Source organism: Artemia franciscana, chromosome 6 (assembly GCF_032884065.1).
Source record: "Artemia franciscana chromosome 6, ASM3288406v1, whole genome shotgun sequence".
Taxonomy (NCBI): Eukaryota; Metazoa; Arthropoda; class Branchiopoda; order Anostraca; family Artemiidae; genus Artemia; species Artemia franciscana.
The window spans coordinates 7,620,051-7,636,555 of record NC_088868.1 but is presented as its reverse complement, the minus strand read 5'-3'; the positions used below and the strand labels follow the sequence as shown (position 1 = coordinate 7,636,555).

Below are 16,505 nucleotides of genomic sequence, written 5' to 3'. Positions count from 1 at the left end.
TTAATATTCTCTTATAACTTTTTGTTAATATTTGGTTAATATTAATATTTCTTAGAGTTTTGGTTAATATTTGCCCGCGTTGCTCTTCATTTTCAGTTCATTATCACGAACTGTTTGACACAGAATAGATGCTGCAGATAAATTTTAAAAGAAACACAGTGTTGTTTTAGGAAGGATAGAGGCACCAAATTTTCCCTCTTAGATTAATAATTTTGAAGGATCAGACCATAGAAAAATTTACGGCGGAGATTCTGGGAAACTTTTTCCACTTAGAAGGGATTTCCGGCTTCGGTTGAAAAATGATAAGAAATTAAATAAAACAAGAATTTAATCAAATGAACGTATGCTAATGAAATTTTTTTAAGTCGAATAGTCTGCAAGAAATTTTCTCGGGGCATTTGCAGCGAGAATGGAATTGCCTGGCTGTAATTTATCGGGTGGGGGATTTTACGCAGGAGTAACTTTCAATGGAGGAATTTTTCATGGGGGGATCCATGGAGGGGGAGACAAATTTCATCGTGTTGTTAATGAAACAATCAGAAATTTGATTTTTTTAAAAACAACTTTTTCTTTAACTGAAAGTAAGGAGCAATGTTAAAACTTAAAATGAATATAAAGTATTCTGTATAAGGCGGCTGCCTCCTCCTCGATACCCTACTCTTTACACTAAGAGTTCGACTTTTTGTTCCAATTCTTCGAAAACGACTCCTGAAATACAAGGGTCGTTTAATTACAATCAGGAGCTTTTTTGAAGCACTATAAACTTTAGTACTTGGGGGAAAGGTGCAGTTAGTTCAAGGTGCTTTAGTTCAGGAGAATACAATATAAAAATCAGTTTTATGAATGATCTTCACATACCTTCTTCTGAGAAATTGCAGCTGAGATAATATACTGAATGAAATTATGTTATTTTAAAAATAACTGGTAGATGTGATTGATTAAAATTTAATATAGGTCAAAAATTTAAATCCATTTGAAGAAGAGCCAACAAATCCTTTTCAAGATGAAGAAGAAGGAAAACTTCCAGACGACGTCTCGCCGTTTCTTCAAGCAATTAGCTGCTGCTTTGAAAGTTACCTGTATATAGTTGTAGAAACTCAAGACAGGTAAGCAAATATCGTCTAAACTAATTTTACACGTATACCGTTTATACCGGTTGTCAAAGGCACGTACCTAAGAATATATTTTTGGTTCAGGCTAACACAAGAAACTGGGAAATGCAAGTCGTCATTCCCCTATCCCCTCATGTCAGGTAAACAACCTAAAAATAAGTAGCAAACATGGACAAATTGTCTGTTTGTGTGGGTTGGTTGGGGGGAAATATAGAAATCTTAACTCAACAGTGGAGGAGGCGTATGGAAAATTAATTACTATACTATTGGTCTGAGTTAGCTCGTGAGTCTAAAATATATAACAGTTTTTTGCAATATCTACTATCGGTCGTTCTCATTAAAATTACTATCCTGAAATTTTGTCTTGATTCTATACGGGGTCGGCATTTCGCCTTCTGAAAGGTTTTATCCATTTAAAGAGGCACTAAGACTTCTTGCTTGTGATGAGATGAGTGCACTCAGTTCATAGTCATGTGCTATGTATGACGAGGCCGTGAAGTTTTCGCTAACGCGTCGACTATAGTATGTAAAATAGTTTTGCAATTTTTACAATTTTTAAATTATATAGGCTAGAAGCATAAACAACAGGACATAAAGAACGTTCAGTTTCGAACATAAAAGTTTTTGTTATTCGAAATCAAGTTACATAGATTTTTCTGTAAATTCTTTTGATGTTTCAAGTATATAATAACTTGGGAATAATAGTCTTGGAGCGAAATTGCCAATTGCTTCGGAAATTCAACCCATGAGTCGAAACTGCACCAACATTCCACGTGATCTTGGCATCGGGATCTTGCTAAATTAATGATCGCGTGTACTTGTTCTTGTGGATAGTATAATAGACGTTAATTTAAATTTGTTATTTTACGAAAAAACTTACGCATTTTTTTTCCAAGTTTTGACCTAAAACATTTTTTTCAGAAACTTTTTTTTATCTATAACTTTTTTTTTCAGGCCGAAAACCGTTTGTGTGTCAATTTTCAGAAAAAAAAATTACAGAGCTGTTTTACAAAAAAAAATCTATATAGCCTATAAACTTTTCACTGTATATATACATTTTAACTATATATATTTACATTTTACTATATATACATTTCATATACATTTACTACATTTGCATACTACTTTTACTACATTTTACTACATTTACTACATTTTTCTACATTTACTATACATTTACAGTTATATTTATATACATTTACTATTTGTACATTGTACTATATATATATGCTAGCATATATACACATTTTAACTATATATTAAAGTTTCGAAACCCTATAGGCAAGTGTGTATTCTCCTGATGAGCCCTTGTGTTGGGTTGTTGCCTCAGAATTATCATTTTTTTTTTTTACTGTTTTTAATATTTGGTAAATGACGACTTATACTTACTTACGACATGACTCCCTGTCCATGGACTATTCTTTATGGTTGATTGTGTATGGCTATGCTGTTTGACCTATGTAATTGTATGGATGAGTAGGGTTAAGGCCTCATTCAAGTACTGATCTATATTAATTACTAATGCAGGAAAACAGTCTTCCTTTTCTCTTTCTGTCTTTTTTTTTATGTGTTTGTGCTGTTGCATTGGTGATTTCTTTTTTCATTATATACACAATTCTTGCTGGCTTAAGGAGACTAATGATCAACCTGCATTTTTGATCCAACTGTATTTTTATGTACAAACTTGATGAATGGATGTTCTCAAATTGAGTGCCAAAAACAAATTTTGATACCAATAGGTACATCAAAAAAATCGGATTATAGTAAAGAGTGAACTCAAGCCTAAGAGAACTGAACCCTTTGGCTTTTTTAAATTTTAAATATAAAAGATATGCTATAAGTTCAATAAATTAAAAGTTCTCACTGACGGGGAATAGAACCCCGGTTTTTCGCGTGATCTCATAAAAGATGACACGGCCCAAGGCTAAACAAAAATAGCATGAAATCCCTTAAAATTCTGTGGGATGGAAACAGAAAGTACACCATTATTACCTTGACTGAAAACCCTATACAGGAAACCTACACTTCCTTGGCTTGAACAACAAGATAAATAAAGTGGCTTGAAAAACAGGGATAATGTCTTTTTTGCATAGGAAGCATCTTTTCTTCTTTTTTTTCTCCGCAGATGGTAGGGCACCGGAACATAGAATAGAGCGGTTTAAGGGCGCATTTTAAAAGAATTTGCTACATCTACTCACTTTTATAATTAACAAAACGTAACATTAAAAAAAAAATTAAGGGAAAACTCCATTTTCTTATAGAAGATGATGAGTGAAAACATAATCATAGGTTACAATTATTTAGTCGAGCTACAATGGTAGATGAACCCTAGTAAAAAGGCGGTGCCGTATTTGACTGGCTTTGCTGCTTGATTCCTGTGAATCGTCTTTTATTATTCCAAGTAATGAAAAGGCATAGGTGTTTTCCTATATGTCATATACATAATTGAATCAAGGTTAAGGTCAACAATGCTTTCACAAGGTTTGCAGAACCAATCCGTAAGCTTGTCATTTTTAAGAGAAACTTACAACCATTGCCACCAGGTTCTGAGGGGTTGTTTCAACCCCAAAGACCTTGCTGTGCGATCTTTAGACTGTTTTGGACAAAATAGCTGTCTCGAAATATTCATCGGTTGCATTTGGAAAAAAGAGGACGTGGATGGGGTGGGGGGACTAGTTGCCCTCTGATTAGTTTAACTCTTAAATGGACACGAGGACTTCAGATGTCCAATTGAATAAGCCACCTCCAAAGTTTATACGACCACCCTTCCATTAATACTTTATATATTAACAATGGTCAACTAATATAACTTATAGACCTTGCCCTGAGGGCCTTGGGGGGGTGCCATCCCCAAAGACATAATAACTGTACCTCTCAAGTATGCTGAAGAAAATTACTATATAAATATTTAATCGGTCATGTTTTGGGAAATGGCGGGCGTGGTGGAGTTGCATGCTCTCTAATAACTTTTGACTTTTAAAAAGAGAACTAGAACTTTCAATTTCAAATTGAATGAGTCCCCTTCGAAGTTTCTTCGACAACTCCTTTGATACGAAGTGCATTGGCCAGAAAAAAAAAACAATAACTAATACATTGTGCCAACATTTTTCTTTACATAGGCAACGCTATTGGGCTGTCTATGATTTCAGTTCAGTTTTATTTCTCTGAATTTTGATCTGCAATTATTTTTATAAGCAGAATCCACAAAAAAATTAGATAAGTAATACATTGTGCCAACATCGTTCTTTACATAGGCAACGCTACTAGGCTGCTTATGATTTTAGTCAGTTTTATTTCTCAGAATTTTGATCTGCAATCTATATATAAGTAGGACCCTCACCCTTCTTTATTTTTTACTTCTATTACCCTTTTAAGAGTCGAAGTGGCTGGAGGGCAACAAGCCCCACTCTAAACCTCTATTTTTCCTCAAAGATACCCAATCAAAATTTTGAGATGGCCATTTTGTTCAGAATTCTGATAAGTCTAAAAACTATGCCTCTTGGGATGTTTTTAAGCATTGGCTGTATCGATCATGATAAAACTACCACTGTAACCATGTCTGTGTATCACATTTTTATCTCTATGTGACTATGTATCATTATAGTCGCTTAAATTTTCTTATATTATGTACCATCATGACTGTATATCACTATTTGACTATAACATATTTTTTACATGGATAATAAGTGTTTCTTACATTCTTAAGTTCAGTAAAAAAAAAATTTCGAAATTAAGCTGTGAGATCACTCCAAACGATGAACGTGTAACTTAAAAAATAAATTTGCCATAAGAAACCCCTGCCCTACCAGCAACACAATTGTTCCTGATTATCTAAAATTCAGTCCCCAACTATCTGACAAAAGAAAATGGTTTACTAAAATAATAAATTTGAAAATGCTTATTGCCTGTTTCTGGAGGTTTTAAAATAAATAAAGGGTAAGGAATCGCATCAAACCTGTGCCGCTCAAAGGAATTAAGAAAGGGTTCAATCGATCGGAGATTTTGAGTTCTAGTGCCCTTTTTAACTAACAATAGAGATCACGACATCGGTGTTTCCGTTTTTGGCCTTTTTTAGTTTCTAATCTGTAAAATTTGCTCAAATTGGGTGGAATTGCCATCGAAAATTATTATATTTCAATGGTTTATATTGGAAGATGTTGGCATATTTCGGGTTATAATGTATGCATAGAGAAACTGTGAGATAAAGATGGGGAAACTGGCCGATTGTCTCATTTAGTTGCCATTAATATACTATACTCCAGCTCGTCGTCACAGCACTGGTCCCACCTTCTCCTCACCATCATCAAAGTTTTCTTTACAGCTAGTATGCTTAAGTTGGTGCAACAAAAATTAAACTTTTAAAAATAAAGTGTTAAAATATAAGATTAAAAATAAAGGTTAAAAATAAAGATTTTTTTAAAGAAAATTGACTTGGTTCTCCATCATTTGCCATAAAATGTAATATATTATTTAAGATCTTTCTTATACCAAGTATTGTTTAATTCTTGGAGCAAGGTAGAAGAATTTAACCAAACAAACCCACAAGGAGGGATGAATTCATATTGGGTGAGTTTCATTTTTAATTAGGCGATATTATTTTTTTCACCAGCCTGTTGAAACTTGATGTTATTATACTTAGTCAAACGTCATTCACAAGATCGATTCACAAATTACGTCATTGTGTTTTTTCGGTGCAAGTTTTTCTAAGATTATCTTTTATCCTTTTCTATAATACAAAAGTTAAAAAGAGCAAAATAATTTGATTATTTGTAGCTACAGATTTTGGTGTCCAGAGCTTTGATTAGTAGAATAATAAAGAAAATACACTTGCAGTTATTCATCATTTGTCCGTCACTTAACAATTACTCTTTATAAGACTCAATTCTTCTCTTATAAAGTGTTTAAATATGGAATTTGAAGCAACTAGTATTTTGAAGGAAGCCAAAGGTGATGCCACTTATGTTTGTAGAGAAACAGTAGATACGGCAGGAGTACAAAGTGTCACTGAACAGGATATAAAAACTCTTAGGGAAGAAATAGCAGTTAATAACGTACACGATTCCGAGTATGATGATGAAGAACGCAACGACGTAAGCCAGTCTGCAGCAAAAGATGGTCAAAACGCCGAAATAGCGGTTAATAACATACACATTTCTGAGAATGTTGACAAACAACGCAACGACGTACGCCAGTCTGCAGCAAAAAATGGTGAAAACTCAGAAATAGCAGTTAATAACATACACAATTCTGAAATTGATGACAAACAACGCAACGACGTAAGCCAGTCTGCAGCAAAAGATGGTCAAAACATAGAAAGAACCAAAAGGCGTAGACGTCGAAGGAGAAGGACGAATAAGCCGACTTATGTTGACTCTAATACAGATGAAGTACCCAATGAGACAGGTAAAAGTAACACAATAGTTGGTCAAGAGGCTGAAGATAGAAAAAAAAGTAGATGTAGTAACAAAAAGAAAAGTGAAACTTCAGCTAAAAGAATCGATCCATTGGAGAAAGGCGAACAGAAAAATATCCCAGATCAGAACATCAGTGATCAAGATCAACATGATCAAGAACATCTGGTGAAGACGAATCCTCGTAAAGATTTAGAAAGCTTTCAGGAAAAAAAGCGCAACTATCCTGAAAAGTTAAGTAACCCTTACAGAGGCAGAGGTGGTACAAATAGTGACAGCCAAGGGAGGGGGTACATACGCGGCACAAACAGAGGTAGAGATCAAGCCTTTCACCCTAACAGAAATAGAGACAGAAAGTATGATGAGGTTAGAGGCGAAGGAGGTTCGGACTTTAACAGAGGTAGAGGAATATCTGACTCTGACAGAGATAGAGGAAGGCCCGGCCTTAGCAGAGGTAGAGGGACGTCTCATTTTAATGGAGGTAGAGGAAGGAATAATTTTAACCAAGTCCGAGGAAGGTCAGAGTTTAGCAGAAGCAGCGAAAGAAAAGAATTCAACAGTGGCAGTGGAAGGCCGTATTTTAACAAAGGCAGAGGTAGAGGAAGTAGCTATGAGCCATATGAAGGCAGCAAAAGAAAAGAATTCAACAGTGGCAGTGGAAGGCCGTATTTTAACAGAGGCAGAGGTAGAGGAAGTAGCTATGAGTCATATGAAGGCATTGCAAGTTACGCTAAAATTCATGCTGAATTCAAGAGAGATTCCTACGATACCAAAGTGAATAACTTCGCAGATAGAGGCAGAACAAATGGAGAATTCAATAGAGGAAGGGCAAATAGTTATAGTGGGAACGTAGGTAGGGAGAGAGAGAGAGAGAGACCGAGCTATAATAGAAGAGGTTCCCACACCGCCGATGTAAGAGATTCCTTTGTCAGGGGGAGAGGTACTGGAGACGTCAGCAGAGGTAGAGGACGGCAAAATTTTCAAAGGGGAAGAGGAAGCAGCTATAATAGGATCGAGGAAGAGTAAGAACAATCCTCAGTTTTCCAGAAGATTTGAATTTAACTTAATTGAAAGTATTTGAAATAAATTTTAACATGAAAAAAGTTAGATATTTAATATTTTTAGCAACAAAACTGATATACGTCCGGGGAGTGGTTTGTTGGGTGTGTAGTTCCTTCGTATAATGATATAGATAAGAACTCCAGAACTTAGAGGATAAGTAACTCCAATTTTTTTTTGCCGCATCGTCTTCTATTCAGACCCCAGTATGTGTTATGGACGGATCAGGACAAACTTCATCAAGTGATGTCTGAAATATTACTTCGATTTTACCTCAGTTGTTGTTCGATATTTATTTTATGCATTCGAAAAAACTGAAAAGTTCGAAAAAAAATTCAAAAACTTTAACATTTTACCAGTTAACGACACAATGCATTTTACCTTTAACGACACAATGCATTATCTGATCATAAATGCCTTTTTGTTTGGCGTTAACTTAGAAATATTTGATCCCATTCTACACATGTAGAAATAGAAGCAGTACGATTAGGTGAAGGCATTCCCAAATGCTTGAGAAGTGTGTTTGCAATAGATAAGCACAAATCTTCAATCATAACTAAAGTGCAGTTATAAATTTCTGTTGTAAAGTCCAAGGTCATATCTGACCTCTCTAGCCGTATTCGGTGGAGTATATCCTCGGTCATTTGTGATTTGTATTTCTCCCATAACTCAGTAGGAGAGGAAGGAGAGCAACTTTTGCCGGAAGACACGGGCCGTAATGTCATGTCTTTGAACCGGCGATTGTCCAGGATGCAAAAGCTGTTGTATCTAATCCCAAGATGGATTATATATAAATGTAATAAATGACGAATCATTAATCTATAGACATAATATTTCATTGCGCTGCATTTCTTATCCATTTCTTTGTTAGTGGCTGGATTTATCAATTTAATATTAAAGTGATAGCCGTCGGCTCCATCCCAAAAAATGATAGGATATTGTAGGGCATCGTAGCATCGATGAGTTTCAGCAATTCTTGTCAACTGATTGTTTCGCCTAAAAAGGATGATACCTCGAGGTAAGAACTGATCACCGACCATAACGATTGCCACTTTGTTGATAGTTGGAGCATTGTATCTACGCACATGTTCAGCAGTAGGCGCTTTGTCAGCGGAAATAACAATTTTATGCGTATAAGTAGGCATCAATTCGATTGCTGTTTTGAACAGAAGCACTAAAGTATTATTTTTGCGGAAAAGAAGTTGCAACTGGGAAACGATAGTCTTTCAATGTGTTTTTTTTTATCATCGGTATCACTTTCAAGTTGTTTGGTTTGTTTTACCATGGCTTGTCTTTCGTCACTATGAAATACATATCGCCGAACCTTTGTTTTTTTTAAACTAAAATCTGGTAGGCATTGATGACCTTATCCAAGTCAAAATCCCAAATTGAGCCACTTCCTTGGCTGTTTCTTTTGCCATTGTAGGATTTATAATAAAATTTCTCGCACGATTTGATTACTTGGCTGTTTCTTCTGCCATTGTAGGATTTATATTAAATATTCTCTTTGAATCGCAAGCCTTATATACTTATAATGACGTCATATACAAAACCTTGTATACATATAATGACGTCATATACAAAGATACAAAATACATACATGGCTTCATAATGCTCAATCCTTATAATGACGTCAGTCGTCAAACATACATTCAACTTTTATATCTATCTATCTATCTATATATATAAAAATAAGTTGTATGTGTGTGTGTGTCGAGTGACGTCATGTTTGTGTGTCGACTGACGTCATGTTTGTTGGTTGACGAAGTTATGCACCGGGAAATCGGGACACAAATGACGACCGGGACACCGGGACATAGGGAATATAAATGACGACCGGGACACTCAAAGAGAAAGCGACCGGGACACAAGGAATGTTCGATTAGCAATCACCATCGACAAAGCACCGGGACACAAATGACGACCGGGACACAGGGAATATAAATGACGACCAGGACACTCAAAGAGAAATTACAGACCGGGACAACGGAACACAAATGACGACCGGGACAAAAATCATGACCGGGACACAGGGAATATAAACGACGACCGCGACATTCAAAGAGAAATTACAGACTGGGACACCGGGACACAAATGACGACCGGGACACAGGGAAACTGTTGTTTCCCTGTGTCCCGGTCGTCATTTGGTCGACACAGGGACACAACTACAATGGCGCGTAACTAACATGGAACGTAACGACTTGCGCGCAGGGGGGGGGGCGTAAAGCGCCCCCACCAACTAGGTGTTGGGGTGGCGCGAAGCGCCACCCCAACAGCTAGTATATATTTATAGATATATATATATACTTAATCAACCTTAAAACTTATCAAACTTAAAAGGTGACTTAAACTTAAAATCAAACTTAAAAGGTGATCTCACCACTAAATTCTTCTATGCTTCTTGCAGGCAATCTGGTGCGCTTTTGCTTATTTCAGCTCCACTTAAAGCGTACTTCGAAAGAAAAGAGAGTAAGGACCCTAAAAATAGAAAGCAACCTCAAACGTGTAGAGTACTGCTGCATAGTAATGCCGATATTTTGTATATATATTACGTATTGTCCGTATAAAACTCATGCAGCTCCAATAGGCCAATCCTGTAGGAAAGACCACTTACCACGACTGTCCTTTAACTTACCAAAACAAAATTAAGCTAGACCTACGTTGCCCGGGCAACGTGAAGTGTTTCGGCAACCTTTGTCCGGATTAACTGGCTAAAGTTTTGCGAGATCAACACTTTGGTTTTGTTTTTTCGCTATCGATCAGTAATCACATGATCAAAGGCTATTCCTCAGCGTTGAAAAAACAACAACAAAATAGTATCGAAAGAATGGACGAAATTGACTTTGCAGCCAGTTGAACTTTATCCTTTTCAATCGTAAACATCGTGACGGATGAAAACCTGGAACAATATTTTATATAATCTAGTTGGTATTATAAAGCTATCCGTAACTTTTCATGATTAAAATATAATAGGTGACACTAATTATTGCGGAACTACCTCATTGTTTTACGTTATCGTTTGTACCCGTTGCGTAAACACTTAATTCTGTCAGATTTAAAGAGATCGAATACAGTGTGCACCAATTTACACAAATTTCTAGCCCAAAGTTAACAGATTCTTACTTACAAGTCCCTCTCTCCTGATAGTCATCAGGTTCACCGGAAATAAATAAATGGGTACACCAACTAGCAAAAGTTGCAAACCCCTCATCGCTGAAGATGATTGTAGCCCAACAGCCGATTATTACTTACATATATTACACTGGAACCAAATTGGTTTAACCATCAAATACACCGGAAACAAATAATAGGTACACCAACTAGCAAAAGTGGCAAACCCTTCATTTCCCGAAGATGATTGTGAGCTAACAGCCGTTTCTCGTCCAAAGTGAACCGATTCTTGCTTACAAGTCCCTCTTCCGTGATAGGCATCAAGTTCACCGGAAACAAATAAATGGGTACACCAACTAGCATAGTTGCAAACCCCTCATCGCTGAAGTTGATTGTAGCCTAACAGCAGATTATTACTTACAAGTCCCCTACATGTCATACCACTGGAACCAAATTGGTTTTACCATCAAATACACTGGAAACAAATAACAGATACACCAACTAGCAAAAGTTGTTAGCCCCTCATTGCTTAAGGTGATCATTAGGTGATCATGTCTCACAATTTGTATCGGCCTAGATTTCGTTTCAGTGTGTACCTTACTACTGAAGTTGTCAACCCCTTGAAACTTTCAAACTGGTATACCCCATGAAGGAATTTTTGTACCAAAAAATGGATGTCATATACTTTGATCAGCTCATCAAGAGCTATCGATTGCGTCGGAAATTTTTTTTATCTGTCTTAGTTCAAAAGTTGATTTTTTTTTTTGCCGTAGGCCAACTTTCTAACGTCACCATTTGGAAAGGAGCAAAGGATAAGCTCGAATTTCTTTAGCAATGAGAGAACTTTTAAAGTTTATTAGGCACATCTGATACCATTTCTCTACTGCAATCCCAAGTCCGAAAAACTGAATGATAAACTCAGCTGAAATCACGAACAGAAATGGATAGAAACAATAGATGGCAGCACTTTCGGACCCGTGGGAAAATGCCACATTTTTGCTTCTGTAAATTTTTCTATTTATCACTCAAAGAAGATATATTGGCTGTGGGGCTGGGTAACTGCCACACATATTTAACACTTATAGATTTTAGTCTATCTTCAATTTGAAAGTGGTGCCTGCCTGCTTGCCTGCTAGAACGGAGCTTTCCACTCGAAAGCAGAAACATGCTTTGATGAAACGAAAGCTTGGCTGCACAACTTCAGATACTCCTCTTTGACATAGGCTATATAACTCCACTTCGATTCGCACACCATAGGCTCTGGCTCGTGGACAAGCAAAAACCATCCTTTTGGCCCCAGGCAAGAGTTCTGTGGAGCTTTCCAAAATGTAATGTCATATTCATCAATCCGGCCTGAGGTCCACACTGTCCGTAAAAACCGCACAGGTTAGATTACCATTTTCCAGGAATAAGCTGAGATCGGACACATAAAAAGAAAAAAAACGGGAACGGCAAGCTTGTCTCCCAACCTTGCTGCAGCGGGATCACCAACTATTGACTGTTTCAATCAATTCTATTTTTATGACACTTGGTATTAAACAAGCGACATAGAGCAATCGCAAATTCTGTCGGTCTGTCGGTCCCGGTTTTGCTACTTTAGGCACTTCCAGGTAAGCTAGGACGATGACATTTGGCAGGCATATCAGGAACCGAACCAGATTAAATTAGAAATAGTCTTTTTCCCAATTTGACCATCTGGGGGGGAGTGGGGGGCCCGTTAATTTGAAAAAAATAGAAAAAATGAAGTATTTTTAACTTACGAACAGTTGATCAGATCTTAATGAAATTTGATGTTGGGAAGTATATCGTGTCTCAGAGCTGTTGTTTAAATCCCGACTGGATCTGGTGACATTGGGGGGAGTTTGGGGGGGAACCTAAAATCATGGAAAACGCTTAGATTGGAGGGATCGGGATGAAACTTGGTGGGAAAAATAAGCAGAAGTCTTTGATACGTGATTTACATTATTGGAAGGGATCCGCTCTATTTGGGGGGGGGGGGGTTAATTCTGAAAAATTAGAAAAAATGACGTATTTTTAACTTACGAAGGAGTGATCGGATCTTCATGAAACTTCAGATTTAGAAGGACCTCGTAACTCAGATCTCTTATTTTAAACTAGCTTTTGGGGTGGCGCTTTGCGCCCCCCCCCCAAGCCCCCCCCCCCCCCGCGCGTAAGTCGTTAGGCGCTATATTACTTACAAGCCATTGTAGTTGTGTCCCTGTGTCCCACCTGTGAATATATATATATATATATATATATATATATATATATATATATATATATATATATATATATATATATATATATATATATATATATATATATATATATATATATATATATATATATATATATATATATATATATATATATATATATATATATATATATATATATATATATATATATATATATATATATATATATATATATACATATATATATACATATATACATATATATTATATATATATACATATATATTTAGCTGCGTAAAACCTGCGAATATACAACATTCTTCGCTGTCCCATTGTCTGTGCATATAAATAGATTGTCAGGTTTACCGACTCTTGAACATGCAACATATAATTGTCCATGGGAAAAATAATCCGTATTCAGATCTATACCTCATTATTCTAATGATAGCCCTTGAGGTTTGTTGATGGTGATTGCTAATCGAACATTCCCTGTGTCCCCGTCGTCATTTATATATCCCCCTGTGCCCCCCGGCGTCCCCGTTGTAGTTTTGTCCCTGTGTCCCGGTCGTCATTTGTGTCCCGGTGTCCCAGTCTGTAATTTCTCTTTGAGTGTCCCGGTCGTCATTTTTATTCCCTGTGTCCCGGTCGTCATTTGTGTCCCGGTGTCCCGGTCTGTAGTATCATCTTATAGTGACGTCATATACAAAGCCTTATATACTTATAATGACGTCATATGCAAACCAACAAACTAACAAACATGCATACATACAACTTATTATTATATATAGATATAGTTTCTTTTTTAGTTTTTTTAGCGTTTTTTTCTTTTTAGTTTCTTTTATTTTTAATTTTTTTCTTTTTTAAGTTTTTTTGTTTTTAGGTTTTTTCTTTTTTAGCTTTTTTGCGCCATATTAGTTACGTGCCATTGTAGTTGTGTCCCTGTGTCCCACCTATGAATATAGATAGATCTATATATATAAAAATAAGTTGTCTGTGTGTGTGTGTGTGTGTCGAGTGACGTCATGTTTGTGTGTCGACTGACGTCATTTTTGTCGACTGACGTCATTATAAGGATTGAGCTGTATGCGTCATGAAGTTGTTTGTCGACTGACGTCATGTTTGTCAACTGATGAAATTACATATCGGGACACAAATGACGACCGGGACACAGGGAATATAAATGACGACCGGGAACCTCAAAGAGTAATTATAGACTGGGAAACCCGGACCCAAATCATGACCGGGACACAGGGAATATAAATGACGACCGGGACACAGGGACACAACTACAACGGGGACGCCGGGGGCACGACCGGGACACAGGGGTTTTTCGAATAGAAATTACAGACCGGGACACAAATGACGACCGGGACACAGGGAATATAAATGACGACTGGGACACTCAAAGAGAAATTACAAACTGGGACACCGGGACACAGGGAATATAAATGACGACCAGGACACAGGGACACACCATTAGAATGATGAGGTATAGATCTGAATACGGATTGTTTTTCCCATGGACAATTATATGTTGCATGTTCAAGAATCAGTAAACCTGACAATCTATTTATATGCACAGACAATGGGACAGCGAAGAATGTTGTATATTCGCATGTTTTACGTAGTTAAAAACATATCATGAAAAGAGAAATCACCAATGCAACAGCACAAACACAAAAAAAAAATAAAATAAAAAAAAATAAATAAATCTATCTCTATTCACAGGTGGGACACAGGGACACAACTACAGTGGCGCGTAACGACTTACGCGCGCGGGGGGCTTGGGGGGCGCGAAGCGCCCCACCAACTAGGTGTTGGGGTGGCGCTTCGCGCCACCCCAACAGCTAGTAGATATATATTTTTAACTACGTAAAACTTGCGAATATACAACATTCTTCGCTGTCCCATTGTCTGTGCATATAAATACATTGTCAGGTTTACCGACTCTTGAACATACAACATATAATTGTCCATGGGAAAAACAATCCGTATTAAGATCTATACCTAATTATTCTAATGATTGCCCTTGAGCTTTGTTGATGATGATTGCTAATCGAACATTCCCTGTGTCCTGGTTGTCATTTATATATCCCCCCTGTGCCCCCCCGGCGTCCCCGTTGTAGTTGTGTCCCTGTGTCCCGGTCGTCATATATTTTCCCTGTGTCCCGGTCGTTATTTGTGTCCCGGTGTCCCAGTCTGTAATTTCTCTTTGAATGTCCCGGTCGTCATTTATATTCCCTGTGTCCCGGTGTCCCGGTCTGTAATTTTGTCAGTCGACAAACATGACATCAGTCGACAAACAACTTCATGATGGCATAATGCTTAATCTTTATAATGACGTCAGTCGCCAAACATGACGTCAGTCGACACACAAACATGACGTCAGTCAACAGACAAACAAACAACTTATTTATATATATATAGATCTCAACCGGATACAGCGTCATTGGGGGGGGGGGCGGAAATATTAGAAAATACTTAAAGCAGAGAGATCAGGATGAAGCTGGATGGGAAGAATAAAAACCTGTCTGAGATACGTGACTGACTTTCTTTGAAAACGTGAAAATGGGGTATTTTTATCTTACGAATAAGTGATTGAATCTTTATGAAATTTGATATTTAGAAGGAATTCATGTCTCAGAGGTCTTATTTCAAATCCCGACCAGATCTTTTGACATTGGGGGAAGTTGGAGGGGGAAATCTTGGAAAACACTTAGAGTGGAGGAATCGGGATTAAGCTTAGTGGATAGAACAAGCAAATGTCCTTGATACGCGACTGACGTAACCGTACTGGATTCGCTCTCTTTGGGGGAGTTGGGGGGAGGGGTTCAGTGATTTGGCGAGTTTGGTCCTTCTGGACGTGCTAGGACGATGAAAATTGGTAGGCGTGTCAGAGAGCTGCACAAATTGACTTGATAAAGTCGTTTTCCGAGATTCGACCATCTGGGGGGCTAAAGGGAGAGGAAAAGTTAGAAAAAAATAGGTATTTATAACTTACGAGTGGGTGATCGGATCTTAATGAATTTTGATATTTAGAAGGACATCGTGACTCAGAGCTCTTATTTTAAATCCTGACTGGTATTAAGCCTCTGACTTTCCTTTTAAATCAATCTATTGATTCTTAGAAATTTTGTTAGAGCTCATACCATATGAGCACTTGGCTCTTAGCTCTTCTTGCCTCGTCACAAGTGCCATATGAGCTCTTAGCTCTTGTTTAAATTTATTGTGGTTTAACAAACATACGCTCCTTGATCAAATTTCCCCTTAAAAGTAAGATTCTGCCCAGACTTAGGGATCTATCTCCTACCAAATCGCGAACTTACAATTAGGACATCTGCTTAACTTTTGTGAGAAACATCTTTAGCAGTCTCAGAATGCGAGACGCGAGGTGGCTGCGACTGTGAAGCACTAAAACAAGAGGCACCACTTAAGACACACTCTTACCTTTGTGCTGATTTAGATTGCACTAATCTATCTTGCTCTTCGAGATAAAGTTCGTTCGTGACAGGGCATTTTACAGTTCTCTTTGAGCTTGCTGACTTAACCATTTTTTTTAACCATTACCATTAACCAATCTTCGGCGTAATATTCTCTTTCATACTGTTTTT

General features: G+C 37.2%; 1 protein-coding gene across 1 annotated transcript in view; it reads left to right on the top strand.

The window, feature by feature from the left end:
* Positions 1 to 16,505, top strand: part of LOC136027986 (vacuolar protein sorting-associated protein 53 homolog) — a 160,882-nt gene that overhangs the window by 65,663 nt on the left and 78,714 nt on the right. The window contains exon 7 of the mRNA XM_065705496.1: positions 955 to 1,106. Coding sequence (XP_065561568.1) covers positions 955 to 1,106 — 152 coding nt within the window. The remainder of the gene's footprint in view (positions 1 to 954; positions 1,107 to 16,505) is intronic.